This window comes from Typopeltis vanoorti, chromosome 16 (genome assembly GCF_054136105.1).
Source record: "Typopeltis vanoorti isolate ZY-2024b chromosome 16, IOZ_Tvanoo_1.0, whole genome shotgun sequence".
Taxonomy (NCBI): domain Eukaryota; kingdom Metazoa; phylum Arthropoda; class Arachnida; order Uropygi; family Thelyphonidae; genus Typopeltis; species Typopeltis vanoorti.
In genome coordinates this window covers 113,066,472-113,094,027 of record NC_143564.1, presented here as the reverse complement: position 1 = coordinate 113,094,027, position 27,556 = coordinate 113,066,472, and the positions used below count along the sequence as shown (strand labels likewise).

The following is a 27,556-nucleotide window of genomic DNA, read 5'->3' as shown; positions in this document are numbered from 1 at the left end:
TACTATAGAGACCCAAAATCCCCTTCATGTTATAGCAGTAAAGCAGGAGCACTATTGAAGCTGTTCAGTCCAGAGACTTGTTCACAACTTTCAAAGAAGTAAGACAAGAAAGAAAGACTTCCATGCACAACATACTCTCCCACCCCTGTCTTTAACTGTTGAATATCATCAGAATAATTATATATAAAAATATATTTATCTGACTTGTATCAATAAAAGGTTTTAAAGTTACAATACAGGGGTGGGCAAGTTCTTCGGTAATAAGAGCTGCATATAATACATTTTTGAATGTTCAAAGCCTGCAGAAAATATTATTTTAAAATTGTACTTATAAATAATAAAAAATACAACTATGTAGTAGTCCTACTTACCAAAGAAGAATATGTTTAATCTCTACTCATTGATGGCTTTGATTGATTCTTCATTTTTGCAGTTAATAGTTTAAAATCTGGCTGGTAGGATGTCAAAGCTGTTCTAAGAAGCTCGGTGAGGTGGCTGTTAGTGAGGGTAGCACGATGTTTTGACTTGACAAATTTCATTACAGAGAAGAGAGATTCACAGCAGTAAGTTGTCCCAAAAACAGAGAGCAGTCGGAAGCCAGTTTTTTGAAGATTGGGATACTTTGCCTCTAGGATTTGTTTCCAAAAGTCAGTTACAGATGAGCTTTTATGTACTAGCTTCAAACCCACATCTCCCTGCAGTTCAGTAAGCTCTATCTCTATTGAAGCAACATCCATGGTAAAAGGTGCAATAACAGGATATCCATCATTGATGACATCAATCACAAAAGGATTCACAAGAAATTCAAAACATGGCTTTAACTTTTTTTAATTTCTCAAACCTATTCTCAAAATTATTCTAAAGTGTTTCTAAGTTTCCTTTGTATTGTTTCAGTTGTTCGTATTTCTGTTTTATAGTCTTCTATTGCTTAGTCATTTTAAACAAGGGTTTTATAACCTTCACTAAAATCAATCATAATTATTTATTAATCAGAAAAAGTACTTATCTACACTAAAATTCACTAGTTATGTTCCGCTACCACCACAAGTGCATAACTCGTGTACTGCATGAAGAGTGATGATCCAGAGTCCAGGCAACAGAGGCGGTGGGTAATGCACTGTTTAGTCACTTTTGGAACTAATTTTGGCAGCAACAACACAGTCCATAAAATGTCGAAACATGTTTTACCAACCAAATACGATAATAAAATCCAGATTAACATCCTTTTTGGCTGGCACCATTTAAAAGCTATAAATGTAAAGTTTCAAAATATATGTTTTTTACTTATCTTTAAAGCATTTATGAAATAAAATATTCTAATATTGGTACATACTATACATTATTAATATATAATTAATATATTAATAATGTAATTAATATATAAAACTGTTATAATACATTAATACCAAAGTATTAATGTATTATAACAGTGGATAAGCTAATATTTTATCCCCTGTATTTATTTATTTTTTATATTGGAAATTTATTTTACACTTGGTTAGACTATAATAAATTTAGTTTAATCCTTTATCCAAGTGTAAGCAAACAAAGTTTGGGCCTGAAAGTATCTTTAGGACTGAAATAAGGTGGTACATCCCTTGGCAACTCATAGCAAAGGTGGATCAAGCTCTCATCACTCCTTGTCTCAGTATCTCCCATAATGCAAAGCACATCTCCTTGCAGACATGTATACTGCTATGCATAAGGGAAGGTCCACTACGCAGACCGGTTTCGACCTTTATTGAGGTCTCGTCAGTGGGAGGCAGACCCAGAGTGGTGATACTAAGCCAGAAGTAATAGAGAGGTCATATTTACCTATACGAGTTAACAACCAGTGTATTACCTTATTATTAAATTACTCTGGATTTAGAGAAAGATGTTGGAAGTTTATTTTGCACTTGGTTAGACTATAATAAATTTAGTTTAATCCTTTATCCAAGTGTAAGCAAACAAGGTTTGCACCTGAAAATATCTTCAAGACTGAGTTAAGGTGATACAGCCCTTGGCAACTCGTAGCAAAGGTGGGTCAAGTTCTCATCACTCCTTGTCTCAGTATCTCCCATAATGCAAAGCACATCTCCTTGCAGACATGTATACATGCATGCAATCAGGGAAGGGCCACTACCCTTCATATTTTCAGGTGCAAACTTTGTTTTCTTACACTTGGATAAAGGATTAAACTAAATTTATTATAGTGTAACCACGTGCAAAATAAACTTCCAACATTTTTCTCTAAATCCAGAGTAATTTAATAATAAGGTGGTACACCAGTTGTTAACTCGTATAGGTAAATATGACCTCTCTATTGCTTCTGGCTTAGTATCACCATTCTGGGTCTGCCTCCCACTGACGAGACCTCAATAAAGGTCGAAACCAATCTGGGTAATGGCCCTTCCCTTAATGCATAGTACAATACATGTCTGCAAGGAGATGTGCTTTGCTTTATGGGAGATACCGAGACAAGGAGTGATGAGATCTTGATTCACCTTTGCTACGAGTTGCCAAGGGATGTACCACCTTACCTTAGTCCTGAAGATATTTTCAGGTGCAAACTTTGTTTACTTACACTTGGATAAAGGATTAAACTAAATTTATTATATTTTTTATATATATAATGCACTCTCTAGAACATTAAACTTTCCAAGCTTCTAAGGAGTAGTACAGTGAAATTGAAATTCATCTGATGCCAATTATGTATTATTGTTATTATTATTATATATTTTGTGTTTATTATATGCATATATTCATAAGAATATAGTAATTTTATTTATGTATTGCTATGTATTATATTATATTTTGGAATTTCTTTCTTTTATAGTTTCGCTATTTAACCAGACTTCTTTTTGTTCATGGTGCTTGGAGCCATGCTCGTATGTGTAAACTCATCCTCTATTCATTTCACAAAAATATATGTTTATATGTTATTGAGGTAAGGCTGTGTGTTTTTCAAAAAGTGATTTCTAGATGTTCTTGTGACAGTTTTTGCAAATTATAATTTTGTAAAAAAATGATAGCAAGTGTGATATTGATCTACTTGTCAAATTTTTCTGTTTTAATGATCATTGGGATCACTTTAAAAGTTCTGCATATTGTACAATTGTTGTTATACTAGAGGCTCATTATGGGGTTTAATGGAATAATTACAACACATATAAATAATTAAACAACACATGTAATCACTCCTATATTTCATCTCAGTTACTTAGACATCATCAGAGAAACAATATTAAAATTACAAAAACACATACAAATTTGCAGAAACATTAAGTAGAAAAGATTTGACTGAAAGCCTGAAGTCCTATCAGGGGTGCCCTCTATGGGCACTGTTGGCTATTCTTAGCTGTTGCTGAGTAAGAGATTAATTCTGATTTTAAAAAAAGTCTTTCAAATTTGTATTTTTTATGGTGAAGTATAGTAGTTTTTTTTTTCATTTGATTCTGTTTAAACAATCCAGGGCATTGTCAGCAAACCCTGGCTGACCATACTTATGGTGGGAAATCTCTCAACAGCCAACACCTCTTTCTCCATAAATTACTCAAAGAAGTGGCATAATAATCTCTAGAGCTGACAATGGTAATTCTACTGTGGTCATCACCACTAGATTATGATCCCACTGATTCTCAAAAGAAAACATTAAAATAGCTTCTTAAAAATGTCACATATTGGTCTCCTGAAATAGTTAAATTCAAACTGTTTAGTTCCCCTCCCTCATATATATGGATTTGCCAAAATTCATGATCCCAGTAACCCTCTTCATCCAGTAGATGCTACTGACCCTCTCTCTTTTAAGTTAGCCTAACAATTAGCTAAATCCTTAACCCCAATTTTAGATTCTTCTTCTTCCTATATTAAAAATTCCACTCATTTAAATTTTTAATTAATTTAATGTTTTACCAATATCCCTCTTATTGAAATTTTAAATTTACTAAAAAATTATATCTCCCCCGAGATATCATTGATCTTTTTAATTTTTCCATTCATTCTGGCTTGGAAAAATACCATTTATAAACAGATCGAGGGTACAGCTATCTGCTCTCCCCCTCTAGTTAATTATTATATGGAGCATTTTGAAAAACTCGCTGTTGATACTGCTAGTCTCAAACCTTTCTATCTGATTAAGATACATTGATGGTGTGTTCTCTATTTGGCCACACAGCTCAGATATGTTAGAATCTTTCCTCTTCCATCTCAACAGACAGCACTCCAGAATCCAGTTCAATATAGAAAAATAAAATAATAATAGCCTGCCTTTTTCTAGATACTCTAATTACACATCTTCCCAATGGTATATTTCTTTCTCAGTTCACAATAAACCCCTGCATGAATTTGGTAGAGGTAGATACATACACAGGCTTTCCCGTCCCCACCCTCTCTTAACAATATGGCATTATCCAAATCCTTATTATTAGAGCCTCCAATCTCTGTTCTTCCAAGGCTGATCTTACTGCTGAACTCTCCTTTATTCAGCAGACTTTCCTGTCCAAGGGTTACAATGCCAAAAAAAGGTCAAAAAATTAATTGTTTTTCTCATCCCTCTCACCATGTTGACTATAGTAATGCTATCATAGTTTCTTATATCTAGGGCATCTCAAAAAGTAAAAATAAAATAAAAAATGTTAGAACTCTAAAAAAATACAATCTCTGCATATCTTTCAAACTTTATCTTAAAGCTGGCTACTCTCATCTGCTCTCCCAATGATCCTCTACCTCCTCTATTTGTTCCATTTTTTTACAAAGTTCCTTGTTCTTATAACTTGTCTTATTATAGTCAAACTGAGAGATCTGCTAACATCTGTGTAGAAGAACAAAAAATATCTCTGCTGCCTTAAGTATGGTTAGTCAGGGCTTGCTGACCATGCCTCGGATAGTTTGCACAGAATCAAATGGAGAAAAAAAATTACTATGCGGCACCACAAAAAATACATATTTGAATGACTTTTTAGAATCAGCAGCAAAATCAAACTGCATAGTGAAGGCTTTCAGTCTGATCTTTTCCACTTAGTGTTTGTGTGTTTTTTGCAGTTTTAATATTGTTTCCCTGATGATGTCTCAGTGAATGAGATGCAATATATAGGAGTGACTAAACGTGTTGTTTAATTATTCATGTGTGTTGTATTTATTCTATTAAACCCAATAATGAGTTCAAATTAGCACATAAGTCTAAATATTCACTACTAGATGCTGTTGAACAAAATCCATTTACCACCTTCAGTATAATCTCTGTTCTGCCTTATCACTGCTGTCAATTAATTATATTACATGACACCTTCAAGGACTTGCATAATAGAATAATATATTTAGGAGGCTAGTTTATGCTTGCAGGAGGCTACTCAGTGCTACATAGTACTTCCCCAACCACTATTGCTGGATGACACACTATGACACAGCACAATTCACTGTGTTCACTATGTGATATCCAGCCCACTACATAATATTTTTGTCTGTTAATTGCATGTATTTTCTGACCTATTTCTGTAACCCCCTTCCCATGACACTGGCTAACTCACCTTCAGTAGAAAAATTCTGTATATAAATATTCTCATGTTCATAAGAATTGAACTTGGGTCTTTTCCATATGAAGGGCATATATCCTATTATCCTTCCAGCTGCACTATAGAGGTTCAAAAAATTTTATATGGCTCATTTAGGATATGAACTTAAGACCATTTTGGACTAAAATTCATCAGTAAACCATTTTTGTTGATAAGTTCAGTTGCTTTGGCAGAAACCTCTTCATTAGGGGTGATGTATTTCTCATAATGAGGTGGTTCTTTCAACTCAAGAAGCAGATTGAAATCTGGAGGGCTCATATTAGGGTTGGTGTACTTGGGAGAGTTAAACTTACCATTCATACTTCTCTGTATGAACAAATACTTCATGTGAAGCATGTGGCCCCGCTTTGTTATGCAAAATGGAAGTTTCAGTCACAAATGTGTCAGGACTTCTGTGAATTTTTGAGCACAAAATATCTTTTGCAGGAATGTTTTGTAGTGTACTGCTACAGTTAACTCTGCAAGTATTCAGTTTAACAGAAGCCATTATTATCATTAACTGAACCTTCAGTTGTTAATGCTGAAATTTCATAGACGTGAGGATTGACTTACCATTTTCTGGTTCAAAATCTTTTATCGATATATTGTCTTTGGCAACAGTTCTCTTCAAAAACTGTCTTCAATCTAATGAAGAATTTTGCCTTCTAATAAGAGAAGACAAAATGGCAGTATATTAGAAGGCATAATGACAGTATATCACTAAAGTACCATCATCAAGTTGTAAATCCTCTAATGTTTCTAATAAGCCATCCAAGTTATTTGAATGGCTTATCGTAGAATGCTACATCTGCTTACCTCCTTTTACATATGTCTCATGATAACCTTGATGACATCATCTTGCTGTTTTCATCTCCTTTACTTTTAATTGGGGATTTAAATGAACACAAGACTGTGGAGTAGTGCCCAAACTAACATTGGAGGAAGAGTAGTAGAAAGTATTCTCAAACAACAATACTCTCTTCCTCTTGAACACAGTAAGCAGCACCTTCTTCCACATGCTTACCTGAATATTCACTGCCATTGACTTACTGTCTTCTCATCCTCTTCATTCCACTGTTGAAGTCAGAAACTGATGACAAGTCATTTGGGAGCAATCATTTCCCCATGTACTACATCATGCATATCACGATGGAAAAATCAATCAATCTGACTGGCTCACCTTCTCTGACATTGCAGAATTTGATTCTGTGACAGTCAACTGATCCCCTGTGAATGATGAAGTGAATCATATGGCAAAGTGTATTGCACAGGCTACCATAACTGCAATTTCTAAAACATATAATCAATTTTCACTTTTCCCTAAGCCCTTGTAGAACACTGATTGCACTCCAGCCAAGGAAGCTCAGAAGAAAGCTTGGAGTATCTTCTGCAGATATCCCCCAACACCAATTGGAGGATATCTGCGCTAGCGCTTGAATGCACGGGCGCATACACACACACACATGCATTGATTACATGTTATCTATAAATAAAACTTTTCTTTTATTTACATTTTGTATTTTAGTTCAATAAATTTAAATTATTAATATTTTTTTCCCTTATTAATAGTAACAATAAAGAAATACTATTTTTGTGCCGTTTTTTTTCACTATCATAATTCTTAAATTAATTCTGAATAGTCAATAAATATGTGTGTGTGTGTACACAAATATATAGTGCATTTTCAAATGAAACATTATTATTAGTTTCCTAGTAAGATCATACCAGCTAATTTAAATTTCAATACTTGTCTCATTTTTTTTCTTATTGTGTAAAAATAATAATAGCCTTTCAAGTCATATAAATAATGAACATAATATTGTTTTCTTATTATTCTTTCAGCTGTGGTTTGCAATGATGAGCGGATGGTCGGGACAGACATTGTTTGAAAGATGGACTATAGGTTTATACAATGTAGTAAGTTGTATATGAAAATTTTTGATGAAAGTATAATAATTATTATTCCCTTCCCAATACTATTTACTGCTTTTAATGCAGTAATTTCTTAATTATCTGACTACAGTGAGAGTGCAGTTTACCAGTTGGATAAGTGAAGATACAGTTACATGGTGATGTATCAGAAGTCATTTGACACACCAACCCATTCAAGGGCCAGTTCATTGAAGGTTGAATAATTAAGAGATCACTGTAAAGCAGTAGTTACACTGCATTTGTAAAAAAAAAAAAAGTGCATACTTTTAATATCAATATATTAAAAATATATTTTAACATAAGTTCATGTTAATATAAATATGAAATACACTTTTTTTTATGCTCCCGTTAAATTTTTTGCAAAGAGTCCCTAGCTCACTCAGTATCCATGGTGCCCTTCTGTTGGAAAGACTGCAAATCCTGTCTACAATCCAAAGAATATTTATAAGGGCTTTATAATCAAATGTGAGTTAGCCAGTATCATATGGAAATGGCAGAGTTTTCCCTCCCAGAAGCTCAGATGTTTCATCCCTTGAAATAGGCAAACTGGTTAGAATACACAATTTAAAGACATAGTAGATAATGCAGATAGGATAAACAGGTTTTCATAGAAGCAGTTACTTTGCCATGACAAGCATAAGATGAAAAGGCAAGATGGACAATTTCCTTCTTATTTCGAATTCCTGTGTAGTGTATCATTAACATTCCATTTCCAGTGACGAAGAATAGTTTAATGTTAGTAGCACGTTAAAGCTTAAAAGTGTGATAAGACCTCTTGCCTCTTTCTGTGCATACACACTAATCTGTAATATACCTATGAATTTCCATTCAATCTATTCAACTTTCTTTGTATTGGCTTTTCGTATGATATGGCAATTTGTGAACATAAATTATATAGCACTATTTGTTGAATGGAAGGGGGGGGGGACTAAGTTAAAATTAGTTGAAATGTTTAATTTTTGTAATATTTTCTATTATGAATATGTGAGAGTCAATGGGATCAGTAAACAGTATAGACTTCAGGTATTCTGTAATTTTGTATGGAAGCTTTCTTTTTTGGGGGGAGAGGAGAAATAGTGATGAAAACAACTACTCCATAATTATTGTGTCTTTTAGTAATAACTCAGCAGAGATTACCTGGAAAACAAGTAATTCAAATAAAACAAGCAGAGCAGTACTTGGAAGACCCACTAACTTTTATACACCTAAAACCTATTATACCTCACCTTAAACTTGTTCAATGCCAGGACACACAACTAATTTTAGCAATCCATTCCACTCATTTATCACCCTCCATTCAAAAAACCTAATCTGCACACCTTTAATCTAATCTCACACAACTTCCATGGATTATTTCTAGTTCTCTATTTGTCATACATTGAAAAATTCCTTTGTGTCAATTTTATAAAACCCCTTTAATATCTTATAAGTTTCTATCATGTTCCCTCTTCCCCCCCCACCCCGTCAACTAAACTTTGTAAACTCTCACACACACACCTTCAACCTATACTCATAGGGAGCATTCCACAAACCTGTCACTAGCTTGGTCGCTCATCTCTGAATGCTCTCTACCACCACCTGATCTGTAAGACATCTAGATGATGAAATCAGTACACAGTAGGCAAGATGTGGCCAAATCATAGCCTTATGAAGGAGGGATAATAACTTCCTATCTTTACTTGTTAGTGTGTTTTTCAACATCCAAGTAATTCTTTGAACTATTTTACTAACTTTTGCAGTATGCTCTCTGAACTTCAACTCTCTGTCCACAATTATCCTCAGTTCCCTAGCCTGATCAGTTTCCTGAAATCCAGTACTACCATCAATGTGATACACAGTATGTAACCTTTTCAATCTGAAGTGCATAACCTTGCATTTTGCAACATTAAATTGACAAACATTATCCTTTCCCCACAATGCCAATTTATTTAAATCATCCTGCATCCTATATCACCTTTATCAACTGTTGATTGAATTTTAACAGTATAGATGCGAACACAGATTGATAAGAAAATAACTATTTATTGACTTAATTGCTAATATTTCACTGGTATTCTATCCAGCATCTTCAGAGCACACAAACAAAGTTTGTTACAGTAGCGAGATAACCACAATCTGGTATAACAGTGTGACTAGTATGAGGAATTGTAGCATGCAACATAAAGACTAAAGTCCTAATTAGGCACCATCTAAGTTGGGAAAAAAAAGAGAGAGAGAAAGCAGATATTAATTTGGTCTTAGGATGACTGTCTCCTAAATTTTTGGTAGATTTATACAGCCATACTTGTTGAGGTTGGGAGTATGTTTCAAAGCTTCTGTTGATTCCAGGAACAACCTCTCTGACTTGTAAAAGCTTCGGTACAGCACTTTTGTTTTTTTCCAATCGATCCTGTGTGTCTGTAGGGGGAGGGTATCCAAAGCATGGTCTGCTAGAAACGACTTGCAATAGCGAAAGTGCCAGATATATTTTTTGTGTTTACTAAGGCGGATGTCCACAGTTCTTCCTGTCTGTCCATAGTAGGCTTGATGACATGAACAGAACACTTCATAGACTCCTGGATGTGATAAAGGAGAGAATCTGTCCTTAGGTGAATCTGTCCAGAGTCACTTCCTGGCCTAAAGAAACAGTCAACAAACTCAAGCCCTTCCACATTAAAACACCCAGGATATATGGAGCTCCTAAAATTCACAAACAAGGTACACCTTTATGCTCTATTGCAGATAGTATAAACAGTCCTATATATAAACTTGCTAAACATTTAGCCAAACTACTAGCCACTTTTACAAACAATTCTCCCTCTTTTGTTAAAAAAAAAATTCTACCTGCCTAAAAAGTATTTTAGAAAACCACACCTTAAAAAGTTCAGACTTAATAGTGAGTTTTGATATCACCTCACTATTCACAAATGTACCATTAACTGAAACCCTTAATTTACTAAATTCACAATTTCCCCCTGATATATTTCAACTATTTAAATTCACAGTACAGATGGGTTATTTTACATGGAAAGGGAAAATATACAAACAATTAGGTGGGACATCTATGGGATCCCCCTTACACATCTGAAAAGATATCTAGAGTGCTTAACACACACCAACTATTCACTGCATTTAAACTTTATGTGAAATTGGCAACTCTCATCCATTCACCCAAGGAGAGATTCTCTCCTTTATCACATCCAGGAGTCTGTGAAGTGCCCTGTTCATGTCATTGAGCCTACTATTCACAGACAACAAGAACTGTGGACATCCACCTCAGTGAACACAAAAAATATATTTGGTACTTTCGCTACGGCAAGTCGGGTCTAGCAGTCCATGGTTTGCATACCCCTGCACACAGGATTGATTGAATCAAACAAAAGTGCTGCACCAAAGCTTTTGCAAGTCAGGTTGTAAAACCCGAGGTTATTCCTGGAATCAACAGAAGCCTTGAAACATACTCCAAACCTCAACAAGTATGGCTGTATAAATCTACCAGTCATTCTAATACCAAATTAATACCTGCTTTCTCTCTATCATTTTTTTTTTTTTCCAACTTAGACTAATTAAGACTTCAGTCTTTTTGTTGCACGCTACAATTGCTCATACTAGTCCCATTATTATACCGGATTTCTTGCAACTGTAACAGATGCTGGATAGAATACCAGCGAAATATTAGCAATTAAGTCAATAAATGGTTATTTTCTTATCAATCTGTGTTCGCATCTATACCGTTAAAATTCATTCAACATATATGACGAACACTCTTTCCACACCATCAACAAAAGCTGAATATCATCTCTTAAATCTTTTCCTGTATCATTGATGTATATAGTATATACCCTATATACCATATACAAATTAAACAGTAGTTGCCCTAGTACAAAACCATGAGGTGCTCAACTATAATAAATTTAGTTTAATCCTTTATCCAAGTGTGAGCAAACAAAGTTTGCACCTTAAAGTATCTTCAGGACTGGGGTAAGGTGGTACAACACCGGGCAACTTGTTGCAAAGGTGGAGCAAGAAGATAACATCACTCCTATTTCCCATAATGCAAAACACATCTCCTAGCAGATATGTATAATGTTATGCATTAAGGGAAGGGCCACTACCCGGTGTTATACCACCTTACCCCAGTCCTGAAGATACTTTAAGGTGCAAACTTTGTTTGCTCACACTTGGATAAAGGATTAAACTAAATTTATTATAGTCTAACCAAGTAAAAAATAAACTTTCAACATCTTTCTCTAAATCCAAGGTACTCAACTAGTTATTTTCCTAGACTTTACTCCACCATATACTACTCTCTGGTATCTGTCTGTCAGCTAGTTCCTCCACTCCATCCTTGTTACTAGCTTTATTTTCATTTGCTATAACTTTTTTGATAGTTTTCCTTATTGTATTCACTCAAATGCCTTTGCAAAATCCAGCAGCATCATGATGTAGCTATTTCCTTTATCGAATTCCAGTGTCACTTTATTATAAAATGTGAATAAAAATTACCAAGATAGGACCTACCCTTTACAAAGCCATGCTGCCCACTATAGAGTTTCTTATCCACTCACTGTCGAATTTTAATTTTAACCAACTTTTTCAATACTTTAACACTACTCTTGCTATTTTATTTGGTCTGTAGTTTGCTACTTCTGTCTTGGAGCCATCTTTATGTAGTGGAACTAATGTAACGCCCTTAGAACCTTACCATGGCTGAGACTTAAAATGAACATCTTCATCATAGACAATACCATTTCTCTTTATACATTCACGTAATAAATGGGCTGACATACCATCCAGTCTCACAGCTGTATCCACATTGATATTTTTTAATATGCAGAATCAGAATACCTCCTGTTCTTCCACACCAATTTTGACATGTGTCTCTGTCACATCAACTACAAAATCTCCACCTGGATGATACACCTTTGCAAAATGATCACTCAGTGATTCAAGTATTTCTTTTGCCTTGGTCACCTTCCTACCTTCATTTTTACTCTTACTAGCTACATAACAAAACACTTTTGATTTACCCTGGCCTTCTTAACTTATTTTCTCACATAATCTGATTTGGCCTTTCTTACCATACTAGTCACTCTCCTTGCTTGCACTTTGTACTACTCATAAGTATGATGGTAATCTTTTTCTTTATATTTCCTCCACAGTGTTTTCTGATTTTTGCAGCTCTTGCTTTTTATATCTACTAATTCACTTAGTCCCCAGGTGACCAGCTAACTCATGAACAGGTAAGGAAGGTGACCAGCATGGTAAGAAAGGTAAATCAGATTGAGAAGAAATCAGCCAAGCAGGTGAAAGAAAATCACAGAGTTTTTTTTTTTTTTTTTTTTTTAGTTTTTTTTTTTTATATATATATATATGTGGGAAGTAGTAGAAAGAATGACTGATAAGATAACCTTGTCAGCCTGGTTGGCTGAGTGGTTAGCTTATCTCCGCTCTCCAGCCAAAAAGCTGCGGGTTTAAATCCTGCTGTGGGCATGGATGTTTGTGTTTGTGAAAATACTACTGGTGATGGCAGGTGGTAGTTGACATTAGTGTAGTTGCAGTTCCTGGTAGAGACAGTTATAGAGTAGATGCCCTCCCTCGATGAGTCTTTAGACTCCCTGGAGGTAATAATAATAATAACTTTAATGAGCGCAGATGGTAGAGAGGTAATAGAGGCAGATGAAATTATTGAGCTGCTCAGTGACCATTTTATAAGGATATAACATCCAATTGAAGATATTGTTATTGCAGAAGTGACAGGGACTGATGTGAGAACAGAAGTTTGTGAATTGCAGTACTTAGGATATTGCAAATATCCCACAGCAATCATACAGCTGTGGGATTGGATGGGATATTTGCTTGCATTTTAAGAGAATGTACAAGGGAAATGTTGATGCTTTTGACTAGGTTGTTTAATTTTTCTCAGCTCTGGCAAAGTCCCAAGAGAGTGGAAGAAAGGCAAAATAATTCCTTTGCATAAAGGAGAATCTATGCCAGCAAATTATAGCCCTATCAGTATCTCATGAGTGGAAGCTGGAAAAGTTGGTCATAAAGAGAATTCAGGAATGGATGGATTAGAATATGATACTCTATGAGGAGAGCATGGCTTTGTGAAAAGTCAGTCATGCCTTAGTAATCTACTAACTTTTTATAATAGAGTGACAGGTGAGTTGGATAAAGGGAATGGCTGTACGATGATACTGCTGTATTATTTTGTAAAGCTGTTTGACAGAATACCACATGGAACTCTGCTATGCTAACTGCTGCAAATAGGAATGCATATGGCATCCCTATTTGTTGCAGTTAGGGTGGCTTGAAAGATATCAAAAAAGTAGTATATGGAGTGGCAGAATCGAGAGAAGGCAGGTGACTAGGTGTGCCAGAGGGCCCTATGCTTGGACCACTGATATTTAATTTATACATAAATGATATAAGAAATAATAATAATAATAATATTATTATTATTATTATTATCATCATCATCTGAGACCCCCAGGGAGTCAAGGACTCATCAAGGGAGGCTGTAAATTACCCAACCCAGCTATCATGCCTTCCCTTAAATTCATTTACACTAGATGCACTCACTACCCGTAAAGGCAAATTATTCCACTCACTCACTGCTCTCTGGGAGAAAAATCTAGCTCTTACCCCTTTCTTGACTGAGAACAACCTTAACTTCTGTGGACGTCCACATGTTCTCTCCATGCCTTCCATATAATGAAAAATTTCATCATCTGAAATGCTATAATACCCATTCAGAAATTTATAGACCTCTATCATATCATCCCTCTTTCTCCTATTAACCAGAGTCTGCAATCCACATACTCGCAATCTGTCCTCATAATCTAAATCCATAATCCTGATATAATCTTTGTAACTGTTCTTTGCACCCTTTCCACTACTTTATCCCCTTGGAACCTGGAAGACCAAATCTGTGCACAGTAATCCAGGTGTGGTCTTAGCAAAGCTTTGTAAAGAGACAAAATTTCTTCCTTATCCTTGCATGTCAAGGTTCACTTCAACATAGCAAATGATCCTCTGAGTTGTATTTGCAATTTTTGCTATGTGACCTTTGAACTTTAAATTCTTATCCACCAATACACCAAGATCCCTTGCCCCCTTCAGTTTCTTGTAGCATAACCCCACTAATATAATATGCCGCTGGTCTAAACACGCCAAAGTGCATAACTTTACACTAATAACATTAAACTGATAGCCATTTTGGTTTGCCCAGATTTCCAGTCTATTTAAATCATTTTGTAATTGCTGAATCTCAGTATGATCCCTGATTTCTCTGCCTATCTTTGCATCATCAGCAAACAGTTGCAAATCTGATGATAGACCCTGATCTTGATGTCATTAACGTATAGATTGAACAATAATGGCCCAAGGACTGAACCCTGAGGTACACCACTGGTTACCTTAAATCTGACAGATTCCCACCTGCTGTATACCACTTTTTGATATCTGTCTGTCAGCCATCCTCTGATTCAAGGCAATAGTTTGTATTCCAATCCCATATTCTTCAGTTTACGCAACAGCCTATCGTGCGATATCCTATCAAATGCCTTAGAAAAATCCAACATTATCATAGTGTATCCATTCCCTTTATCCAACTCGGCTGTAACATTGTTATAAAATATGAGCAAATTGCTAAAACGTGACCTTCCTTTAGTAAACTCATGCTGTTCCCTGCAGAGTACAGAATGCTTGTCTACCCATTTCTGAATGCGAGTTCTTACCAACCTCTCTAAAATCTTCACTACCACACCATAGGAACTAATAGGTCGATAGTTAGATGCATCAGTTTTTGCACCACCCTTATGCAATGGAACTGTCATACATTCCCTCCATTCCTGTGGTATCATTCTTGAATTGAGACTCAAGTTATAGAAATGTGTGAAAAGCCTAGCCAATTAAACTGAACATTCCTTTAGCAAACAGGCTGATATTCCATCTGTCCCTATTGACAAATTCTTATCCAGATTATGCAAGAGCTCTTCAACCTCATTTTCATGAACCTCTAACTCTTCATCCAACGTAGTAGTAGTACTGGGCCCCTAGCACTCCTTAACTGAACAATCTCCTTAGCTTTTGACACTCATGTACTATCTGCATTCAATAAAGTTATTGTTCTACATTCATTATTTCTTTTGCTTGCGGCCTGATATGAAGGGAGATATTCAGTTATTTGCTGATGATGCAAAGTTGGGTAGAGTAATAGTTAATTACAGTGATGTTGGAGATTTTGCAGGACGATTTAAATACACTGATGGTATGTGTGAAGGGTTATCCAAGGCATGGTCTGCTAATCTGACTTGCCATAACAATGGTGGCAAGTGTATTTTTTATGTCATGTGCCAATTTGACATATGGTTTAAATGTGGTGGAGAGCTGATATTTATTAAGCACTCTAGATTCTTTTGGAATCCTAAATGAATATATGGAATGGTAATAGTTTTGCTGTAATCTTGTGTATTGGGTAATGAAGGATTTTTTTTTTTTTTTTTGCAGAATATTTAGTATTTTTTTTTTCTATTCTTTGTGGATTATAGCCATTGGCTAAAAAAAGTGTGATTCAAGTAAGTTAGTTCAGTAGTAAGAGCATTGGCATGGGAACAGATGGCTCTGCTTTGTGAGTTAATGTTTTGAGGATACCATATTTTTGAGTTGGATGATGGTATGATCATCCAGCTGAAAAGGTGAAGTTTATCTTTTGCTGTTAATAATTGGTGGATTTTTATATAGAGAATATTCTCATAATATTATCATATTATTAATCCTACCATAGAGATGATCTCTGTTTCTAACAATTATTTTTTTTAAATTCCGAGTGTACCTAATGTTAGTATATACACAAGGGTTCACACCAATTGATGCAATGACCTTAACTCTTTCAGAATCCAAATAATCACTGACTCAAGACCAAAATACAAAATAAAAACATTTAATATAACAAAAACATTATATATACACTTCACACAAATATTACATAACTAATTACAAAATTAATTGGATCCAAGGCCTTTTTAAAATAAACTTGCACTTAAGACTAGACTAAATACTTTGTTTGCACAATCACAAAATGTTCATAGCCAGTTTCTTTCTCTGTCAAGGCCCTTTTCTGAAGATATATAACTCCATTCTTCATTTTTACAGGATCTTTTCTCATCACTTATGTAACACACATTAATTCTTCTGAACTTAATTCCATCTCTTTTCTTCAGTACAAATAATAGTCAGATCCGGCATCCTTAATACAGATGAAACTTCCTAATCAGAATTTTCTCGAACATTCCTTTAGAACATAAATAGCAAATTCTTCTTTTATTCACTAAATGCTTATTGACAGTCTTATTCTTCCAATTAAAAAAACTTACAGTTCTAAGATTCCCTTTTCGGAATGTACTATAAATCTTTCAATTAGTGTTTCCTCCAATATTCCGTTTAAAACACGTATAGCAATATTTTCTTTTATTTATCCACATACTTATTCCACATTAAAAACTTAATAGTACCACGATTCCCTTTTCGGAACATACTATTAATTTTCTTCCGACTGTCACATAAAAAAAACTCAAGTTCCTCCAAACCTAAATATCTGCTGGCCTGTGTTCTAAATTCCTTCCGAACGCTCTCTTGTTTACAGCTGTTACTCCGATACCGAATGCTTTCTTGTCAGCTGTCAATCACACATCAAACTTCTCGGCGAGCATGCGCACTCCTTGAAAATGACAAGCGAGAAATTAGGTGTATAATGGCTGACACGGTTGTTTCCGTTAGCGACAAGAGAATGTCTTCATAAAACACAAAACTTAATATTTCAATTACAATAAAATTCCTGTAAGTAATACAAATATCAAATCCAGTAAGTTCATCAATTTTTTAACTTCTTTGCATATCACTTTTAACAAAACAATTTCAATAACGGGCACATCGCAAGTGCCGACAATGCGTGTTATGAAACTAAAACTAATAAACATTTTAACATAAACAATTCGTAAAAATATTCAGAATTTTAATTTTGATTATTTTTACAGATACCATATTTTTGAGTTGGATGATGGTATGATCATCCAGCTGAAAAGGTGAAGTTTATCTTTTGCATAACCTAGAAAAGTGGAAATCCTGCTAATAGGGCAAAAGCACACTTGTATTCCAACAGATGTGAATAGTTTGACTGCACCTTTAACATAAGAAATGGTAACAGGATGGGCCACCTACATATCACTACCACGATGAGAGGTAGATGACAACAAAACTATAACTTTCAATGATTTTAATGCATAGCATTCAGTAAAGCCATTAGCATTGAAGGCAGACTTGATGTGATTAATTTTTTGAGAGAAGCTTCATTTCAGTACACCTTGCTAATTTGACAAGTATGATGGTGTGAAAGATCATGAATGTAAAGTTCACTATGGGTTTTTTTCTAATATACTGAGAAATGCTGCTGACAGATGAAAAATTGTCAGCAGCTGAAAAGTTCTGAAAACTAATGCTCTTTGATTCGTTTGTTTGTATAGGGCACTGATAAAGTCATTCTTGATTATGGGATGGGTCCTAAGGCCTTTTACCAGAGAAAACACCCTGCAATAACTAGACTTATTTCACCATGAAACCATCATAATTGCAACAGGTGCATTTTGAACATCACTTATTCCTAGTCTGTATGTCAAGGCAGATGATGTTAACGACTGTCTCTGTTATATGCAATGAAAATAAAATTTCTTCAAGATGACCTCGCGTAGCAAACTATTTTTCATCCACAATGAGAGAATCTGTTTATCACTCAACAGACTACCATTAAAACCCTTTAGACAACTTAGTCCAGATGCCACCAGACACATTACTTCCACTGTGGCACTCATATATACCAATATGTAGTTTTTCTTTCTGCATTTTACCAAAATGTTCAAACCCTCATGATATCTACCACCAGCTCTTTGAAGCTAATAGAATTGAATACTCTGATTTTGTGCCTTTCTACACAAACTGTAAAAAATTGGAACACCTAATGGATCTGTGGCCATCTTTTCAGGCAACATTATAACTTCACAAATCCTACTGGGGTGTAACAACTTTACAGCTGATCTGTATGTGATAGAGCATGCCCTAAAATACATCAGACTGCATCACTACCAGAGGTGCATAATATATTTAGACTCATAAAGTTCTCTACAAGCAATAAAAAGTCTAGAACTACAGAAACATCCATGGTTGTCTTGAACCTAACACCTTCTTTCTCAGTTATAGAAGCGACTCTAAGATGTACACCTCTGTTGAATTCCAAGCCACATTGGCATTAAGAGAAAAAAACACAGCGAATACGGTAGCTAGGACAGCTCATTTCTCAGGCATCCACCATCTGCCTTTTCCATTAACAGATTTCTGACAGATTATCAGAGAAAAACTTCTATCCTAGTGGCAGTAATCATGGAGTAGAGAGACTAATAATCAGCTGTACCAAATTAAGCTTGAAATTAAATTATGGTAGTCCAGTCTGTGCAGGGTTTGAACAGAAGTTATTCTCACTTGGCTGCACATAAATCATAGTCATCTTACATACTCCTTCCTATTGAGGAGCTATGACTTACCTATGTGTGAGATTATTCATGCCAGACTATCCATCATTCATATTTTAATCGACGGTCCTCAGTTTGTCAATGAGTGCAGTCATTATTTGAGTGGCTTTCATTATCTGTCTTAGTCGTATTCACTGAGGCAGAATTTATCAGACTTATTGAGTGCCACCCTGGTTTTAAAATTTTTACAGAATATTAATGCTTACCATATGTATAGTTTTAGTTTACCTTATCGTACATATGTTTCTAAAAACCAGTTTTTTATGAATTTTAATCATCATCAGGCTTGTCAAGGATTTAGGCCTAGAGTGGCCTGTTCTGTCCTTAGAAGTCATTGTCATCATCATCATCATCATCATCAAATTCCTGTCATGTACCCTCAAGGGGTGTACAGGATATGACAGTACTACATGAAAAAATTACATCATTACTAACTTCCTATCTACAATTTTCTTCCAAATCAGTTTGTTACTTGTCAAGACTCCAACATTATCAGATCTTATATTTCTATTGTCTAAGGCACTTTGTACCGTATCAATCATTGTTGAATCTCTTAAGATAAGAGGACGTCCTGATTTTCTTTTTCCTATGGTTTATAATTCAATGCTTGTTTTGGTAATCTTTCTGTTTTCATTTTTTCAGCGTGTTCCATCTATTTATGTTTATATTGTTTTATTTTTTCTATTACTGATTCCTGGTTTAATTTTTTAATGATGTCTTCATTTCAGCTGTTATTAATCTTTGTTTGTCTTTTGTTTTATTGTTCAGATTTTGCTTCCATACAATAGGAGTAGAAGATGAAATAGAATATAAAAGAATAGGAGCCATAGCTAAAAGAGAAGTCAGAAAAAGTTATTAATGTTATTAATCTTTGTTTGTCTTTTGTTTTATTGTTCAGATTTTGCTTCCATACAATAGGAGTAGAAGATGAAATAGAATATAAAAGAATAAGAGCCATAGCTAAAAGAGAAGTCAGAAAAAGATATAAAGAATCATGGAACAAATTTGTTTCTAATTTAGAACATGATTTATATAAAATAAGACCCAAGGGATATAAGATTCTGAAACATTTAAGTACAGATACTAAAGAAAATGTTAAATTAAATACCAAATTGAAATTAGAAGAATTTCTAAATTTCTGTACAGAATTGTGGGCGGATAAATGTTTTAAAAAAGATAACTGGCAAACATTTAATGAAAATGAAAAGGAAATAACTAAAGAAGAATTAGAAATCAGCCTGAAAGAAACAAGAAATGGAAAATCACCTGGAGAAGATAAGTTAGGTTCAAAATTATATAAATATGTAGGAACAAGGTTCAAAGAAAGACTCCTATTATTTTTAAATAAAATCTATTCAACAAGCAACCCACCAATAGAATGGAAAAAGCAATTGTGATCCCTATCTTTAAAAAAGGTTGTAGAGATGACCGTAAAAATTATAGAGGTATAAGAATTCTAAATTCCTGTTACAAAATATATAGCAGAATTTTAAATAACAAACTAATAAAATATTCTGAAAACTTTATTTCAGAAGTACAAAATGGATTCAGAAAAGGACGATCATGTGTAGACCCAGTCTTTTGCCTAAAATTAATAATAGAGAAAAGAAGAGAATACAATTTAGAAACACATATTACATTTATTGACTTTGAAAAAGCATTTGACAAAGTTAAAAGACGTATTTTATTTAACATATTAAAAGAGAGACAAATACCAAATAATATTCTTAAAGCTATCATACTTGTCAGATGTCATCTCTTTCCAGGAGGTTGACAACCATAAGCTTTCACCATGTATGGTTTTGTGCTTCTCTTTTGCATTCTTCATAGGACAAAAAGGTCCAGTCCTTAATATTTCCCATCCAATCTGTTCTTTGTTGTCTTCTTCTTCTTTTTCCTTATATCATTCCTTCTAGAAGTGTGTTTTTGTTGTGATTCATGCCTTAGTATGTGACCAAGGTAGGTGGCTTTCCTTTTCTTGATGGTTTTCAACAGATTCCTATCTTCTCCAATCATCTCTAATATTTCTAAATTAGTTTTGTTGGCAGTCCATGGGACTCTAAGAATTCTTCTGAGGATCCACATCTCCAAGGCTTTTACTTTATTTTCACAATATTTTGATATCGTCCAGGTTTCTGCTCCATATAGCAGTGTTGACCATACATAGCATTTGGACAGCCTAATTATTGTTTTTGTGTGAAATTCACTTGAGGTCAGAATGTTTTTCATGCTAATGAAGGTTGATCTAGCAATTTCTATTCTTCATAATATTTCCTTAATCACACTTTCCATTCTCTGTAATTAGTTGACCCAAATATATATAACCCTCTACTTGATCTAAAGTATTACTTCTGATCTTAATATTTATATCGGGTATTTTCCCCTTTTCTCTTGTTACCAGCATGATTTTGGTTTTTTTTGAAGTTGAAATTAAGTCCATATTTTTCACTTAGCTTCGGCGTCTGTTCTAGTAGGTTTTGAAGATCTTTTTTATTTTCAGCTAGCAGTACTGTATCATCTGCATATCTTAAATTGTTTATATTCCTTCCTCCTATGCTGGCTCCTTTAAATTCTTCTAATTGCTGGAAGATATTTTCAGCATAGAGGTTAAACAATATTGGAGAAAGAACATAGCCTTGTCTGAAACCCTTCTTTACTGGGAATTCCTCCAAGATTTTTCCTGATATTTTTTATTGAGGTAGTTTGCTTCCAATATAGATTTATCAGTAATCTGGTATCTTTACCATCTACTCCTAAATTTCTGGTGCATTTGATTAGTTATTCATGTTTCTTTACAGCATCCCTCGATTAGTGCACCTAATGCCTTCTTTAAAACAGGTGCATTAATCGAAAGTGCACTAATCTAATATAATAACCTATGGGGAAATGTATAATTCGTTCCTCAAATTTCTTTTTTGAACATTAAATTTTTTATAAAAGAATTAAGGTATGTCTCAGGGCCTAGTTAAAGGAAAACCATGAAGCTGAACGACAATAAAACATATTCAGAATATAAATTTTGTTATTCTACTTAACAAAGGATTGAGCTAATGTAGTTTGGTGGGCATTTTGTTTCTTTTTTTCATACAACTGATGGTATGACCCTGTTGCCTCTTCTACTCTTCTGCAAATTTTACTACTTCTCTCTTCATCAGGGTCGGCCGCTATGCATTGCAGCTTAAAAACTCAATTGTACGAAAAATATTTTCAAATTGTTTCTGTGAAATCTCTTTTGGCTGACTATCAGTTGTTAAATTTTCTTCATATTCTTCGGGATCTTCCCGCTGTGCATCTAAATTAGTAGGTCGGAATCACTCAGTTCTTGAGAATGAGATTTAATTAACTCTTGGACATTGTCATTGAAAGGGAGAAAAAAATAAAGGATGTACGAATTGGTCGCCAACACGCAAAATCATTCTTTATAGATAAAATTTCCTAACTGTTATAGAAGCAAAATATTTACCACTTTAAAAACTACAATGATCATAAAAGAAAAGTTAATTTTCCGACGTGTAATAATAAACAACTCATCCCAATAAAAGTAGTGTAGTATGCCATTAAAAATAACTTTGTAAAATGTTTTAAATCGGTAACTAATTTATTTCATTCTGGTGAGTGATTTTTTTAAAATAGTTAGCCATAAAAATATATAGATAGAAAATTTTTAAAATCATTTATTTTTAAGATGTATATAGGCGCACAAATCGAATTTGGTATCGAAAAAAAAATGACGCACTGAACGAAAACGCACTAATCGAGAGATTACTGTATTGTCGAAGGCTTTTGTGTAGTCAATAAAACATAAGTAGACTTCTTTCTGCTTCTCCAGATATCTTTCTATAATATTGAAAGTTTATTTTTCACTTGGTTAGACTATAATAAATTAATTTAATCCTTTATCCAAGTGTGAGCAAACAAAGTTTGCGCCTGAAAATATCTTCAGGACTGAATATGGTGTTGTACTTCCTTACTGGGGTAAGGTAGGTGTTGTACTACCTTACTGGAGTAAGGTAGTACAACACCGGGTAACTCGTAGCAAAGGTGGACCAAGCTTACATCACTCCTATCCCAGTATCTCCCATAATGCAAAACACATCTCCTTGCGGATATGTATAATGTTATGCATTAAGGGATTGGCACTACCCTGACTAGTTCCAGCCTTTATTGAGGTCTCTTCAGTGGGAGCCAGGCCCAGTGGTGGAGATACCAGGCAGAAGCACCACCGAGGTCATCTTTACCTATAGGAGTTGCCAAAAGGTGTGCCACCTTTTTTATTAAATTACTCTGGATTTAGAGAAAGATGTTGAAAGTTTATTTTTCACTTGGTTAGACTATAATAAATTTAGTTTAATCCTTTATCCAAGTGTGAGCAAACAAAGTTTGCTCACACTTGGATAAAGGTGTTGTACTATCTTACTGGGGTAAGGTAGTACAACACCAGTACCTCACCTCAGTAAGGTAGTACAACGCCATATTCAGACCTGAAGATATTTTCAGGAACAAACTTTGTTTGCTCACACTTGGATAAAGGATTAAACTAAATTTATTATTATCTTTCTATAATAGTTCTAATGTTGAAGAGTTCTTCTCTAGTTCCTTTATTTTCCTTTGAAACCAGATTGTGTTTCATTAATTTCCATTTTGATTTTATGTTTATTTCTTTCTTGGATGATCTATAACATAACTTTTGCTATCTGACTGAACAGACTGATTGTTCTGTATTCTTCACATTTGATTGTCTTCGATTTTTTAGGTATTGGTAGGAACATTGAATGCTTAAAATCTTTTGGCAGGTGTCCAGTTTTGTATATTTTGTTAAATATGTCAGTCAGTGATCTTATAGCCTTATCATCTAAAGCAGTGGTCGCCAAAGTGGTCGATATCGGGCTCAGGGGTCAATTGGGGATCTATAGAAAAATATAAGACATCATTGTACAGGTAATATTTAATTCAGTTAATTTGGATTATCTCCATCCTGAATGACAACACAGTTAAGAGTGAATCGTGGATACAGTGACATGAATAAGACCTGTAAGATGCAGCAAGGTCGTGAAAATAGTTACGGAAGCCAGTCAAGTAGGACAAAATTACGTATTTACCAATAAATGGATGTTTGTGTTTCCCGCCCGGCCGGCGCGGCAGGAGCAAGATTGCAACACGTGCGCGGTTGCTTATTTACTTATACTTACATGTATTCGAACCCAGTCTCATTTTTGCGCATCGACTTACAAGTGAGCGTTAATGTTCTAAAATTCATCAACATACATATTAGGTAATATTAAAATTACGTAATAGTAAAATAGAGGGGGTCGATAAGACGTCAAGAAACTCTTGAAAGGGTCGACAGTCAAAGAAGTTTGGCGACCCCTGATCTAAAGCCTTTAGATTTTCTGCCATAATTCCATCCATTCCTGGAGCTTTTCCTGGTTTCAGTTTCCTAATGGTATTTGTTACTTCCCAGGTAAGAATAGTAGGCCCTCCAAATGTTCTTGCATTGGCTTATCTATTCTATCATGATTGTAGATTCCTTTGAATACTCTACCCATCTATCCCTTAATCTTTCTCCATTAGGATGTTTCCACTGGTATCTTCAATGCAATGAGCCTACCCTTTTGCAAGATTTGTTAGTTAGCTCCCTAACTTTTTCATGAAGTTCTCTGGTTTTGTGCTTTTTGTCCAGAAGTTCAATTTCCTTGCATTTGTTGTTGAACTATAGTTCTTTTGCAATCCTGCATTCTTTTCTGATCTCCACCATGATTAGGACGATTGGACGATTTTTGTGTTTTTTTCTTTCCTTCATCATTTTCAGTATTTTATCATTCATCCAGGGTTTATTCATTTTCTTCTCAAATTTGGGAATTGTTTGTTTTGCTGCCTTTTTTATGCCCTCTTTAAATTTCTGCCATCTATGCTCAATCTCATCTTTAGGGAAAGGATACTTGGTGGGATCAGAAACATTGACAGCAGTGGATTGTGCCAGTTCCTTTAAAAATTTATCTTGTATTTCTTGATTTTTAAGGGAGCCAAGATCATATTTTTCTATGTTTAGAGGTTTCATTGTTTTCTTTCATTTTATTGCTGATTTAATGACCACACGGTTGTGGTCTGATCCAATATCAGCTGCTGGGTATGTTTTGGCTTGTAAGATGTTATTCCGGAATTTTTTTTTAATCATTATATAGTCAATCTAGTTCCTACTCTCTGTGACTTTTCCATGTGTCAAGTCTTCTAGGAGGGCGGCTAAATAAAGTATTTGCTATTACCAGATTGTTTTCTTCACAGAACTGTATTAATCTTTCTCCTCTTGGATTTCCCAGGCCCTGGTTTCCCATGCAGGAAGAAATCTTTTCTGAACCTACTTTAGCATTTAGATCTCCTATAATGATAGTTATGTCATCTGATTTAGCGTTGTTTAGTGCATTTTGAATGTGTTCATAGAAACATTCTACATCTTCATCTGGGTAATCAGAAGTAGGTGCATATATTTGGACAATAAAATATTAAAAGGTTGAGCTGCAATTTTTAATGCAATTATCCTGTCACTTATGGGCCAAAATCCAAGTAAGGATTGCACAATCTTATTTTTTAGTACAAATGCTACTCCATTCCTGTGACTGTCTCCTCATGAGTATATAATTGAATAGCTCTTTCTGTTTATTTTTCTACTATTAGTCCATTTGACTTCACTGATACCAGCAATGTCAAATTTCATTGCTTCAGGTTCTTGTATAAGGTTATACAAGAACTTGAAGCTTCATATAAGGTCCTTACATTCCAAGTTGCAAGCTTTAAGAGAAGATTCTTGGTTTTCAGACATGAAGGATCAGAAGATACCCTCCCTGGAGGGTTTAAGGTATCTTCATCATATGCCATTTTCATAGTATCCATCTTACGTTCCCGAGTTTCCTTCTCTTCTTCCCTGTAATGTTTCCAACAGACAAAAGTTGCAGAGGGTCCAACCTTGTCTCTATTGCTTAAATCCGACATGGTTCTCTGTTTCATGGTTTACTACACAAGGTTACGTAGTGAGGTTCCTGTCTCTTCCGCTGTGACTGACCCCATCTCTGTTTTGTCTCGGAGTGTGCCCGGACTATATCACATAGTTTGCTATCATGCCTTCATTACCATTGTCAAATTAAATTTTGGTCATCTGTTAACTCAGCCATTCCATTCTTCAAGTGCAACAAGGAGGAGACACTCTCCTTCACTACAGCATAAAATGCTGATTCCCCCCCCCCACCACCACCACCACCACTTAGTTTTGCATGCCAGTCGAGGCACAGTCCCAGGGTGTGGCCACTGGTGCACTCTACTAGCTACTTGGAGCCATAAGTGAAAGTTGTATGAGCTGTGGGGACCAATTCCATCCAGACACCAAATATTTTGATGCAATTGCTGAGCAGGCAGAGGTGCTACCCCTACTACCATACTTTACACCCCAAAAGCTATCATAAGTATATATGAAAATAATCAAATACAAAGAAGATTAAATTATGAACTATCATGTACGAGAGAGATAAACCAAGTAGTCCGACAGGGATGTCCCCTTTCAGCAACACTTTTTAATATTTACCTAAATGAAATAACAATAAAAAGGAATAAAAATTTCCATCAAGGTATTAAACTTTCTCCTACTGTGAACTTAAACACTCTCCTTTTGGCTCATGACCAAATAATAATTACAAATTCTGAAGATAACTTAAAGAAAGATATTTTAAATTTAAATGAGATAGCCAAAGTTTATGGAATGATAATATCAACAGAAAAATCAAAAATGATGGCCTTTAAAGGACAAGATCTAGAAAGAACTAAAATAGTAATAAATAACAAGATTTTTGAACAGGTGAATTCATTTAACTACCTAGGATGTATGATCACATATGAAAAAGATATAAACATAAAAATTGCAAAATATTTAAAAATAACAGGTAATTAACTATATTTAAACCTAACCTAGTTCAAATACAAACTAGACTAAAAGTATACAATACGTTAGCCCAACCAGTCCTATTGTCTGAATTTTAATACTTTTCTTTATAATTCTTTTTACATATGCTTTATACCCTTCATTTACTTCTGCTTTTCTCTACTAATTGTTATTTTTATGCCATTTTTCATATTTATTACCTTGCATCCTTCTTAGAAATGTTTCATTTATTCATTATTATTATTTTTATTTTTATATATAGATTTTAGACCTATGTATCACTTATTTATTGTGTTTTGGTGCTGCATAACCATAGATGTCCTTGCACCATTAAATAAAAAAAACAAAACAAAGTAATAAACAAGATTTTTGAACAGGTGAATTCATTTAACTACCTAGGATGTATGATTACATATGAAAATGAAAAATATATAACCCTAAAAATCGTAAAATATTTAAAAATAACAGGTGTAATACCAGGTAGTAGCATCCTTAAGAACTCTTTAATAATACTTAAATGTGGTAAAGAGTAGTCTGACTTATTAATGAGTAATAAACATGATTGAGTAGTCAGCATATTCACTTTCCTTCAAAACTAACAG

The 27,556-nt window shown here is 34.5% G+C and overlaps 1 protein-coding gene across 1 annotated transcript in view; it reads left to right on the top strand.

Annotated features, from left to right (window-relative positions):
• ATP8A (ATPase phospholipid transporting 8A1) overlaps positions 1 to 27,556 on the top strand; it is a 1,088,708-nt gene that overhangs the window by 708,099 nt on the left and 353,053 nt on the right. The window contains exons 30-31 of the mRNA XM_090406292.1: positions 2,819 to 2,929; positions 7,374 to 7,448. Of these exons, the coding sequence (XP_090262418.1) occupies positions 2,819 to 2,929; positions 7,374 to 7,448 (186 nt within the window). The remainder of the gene's footprint in view (positions 1 to 2,818; positions 2,930 to 7,373; positions 7,449 to 27,556) is intronic.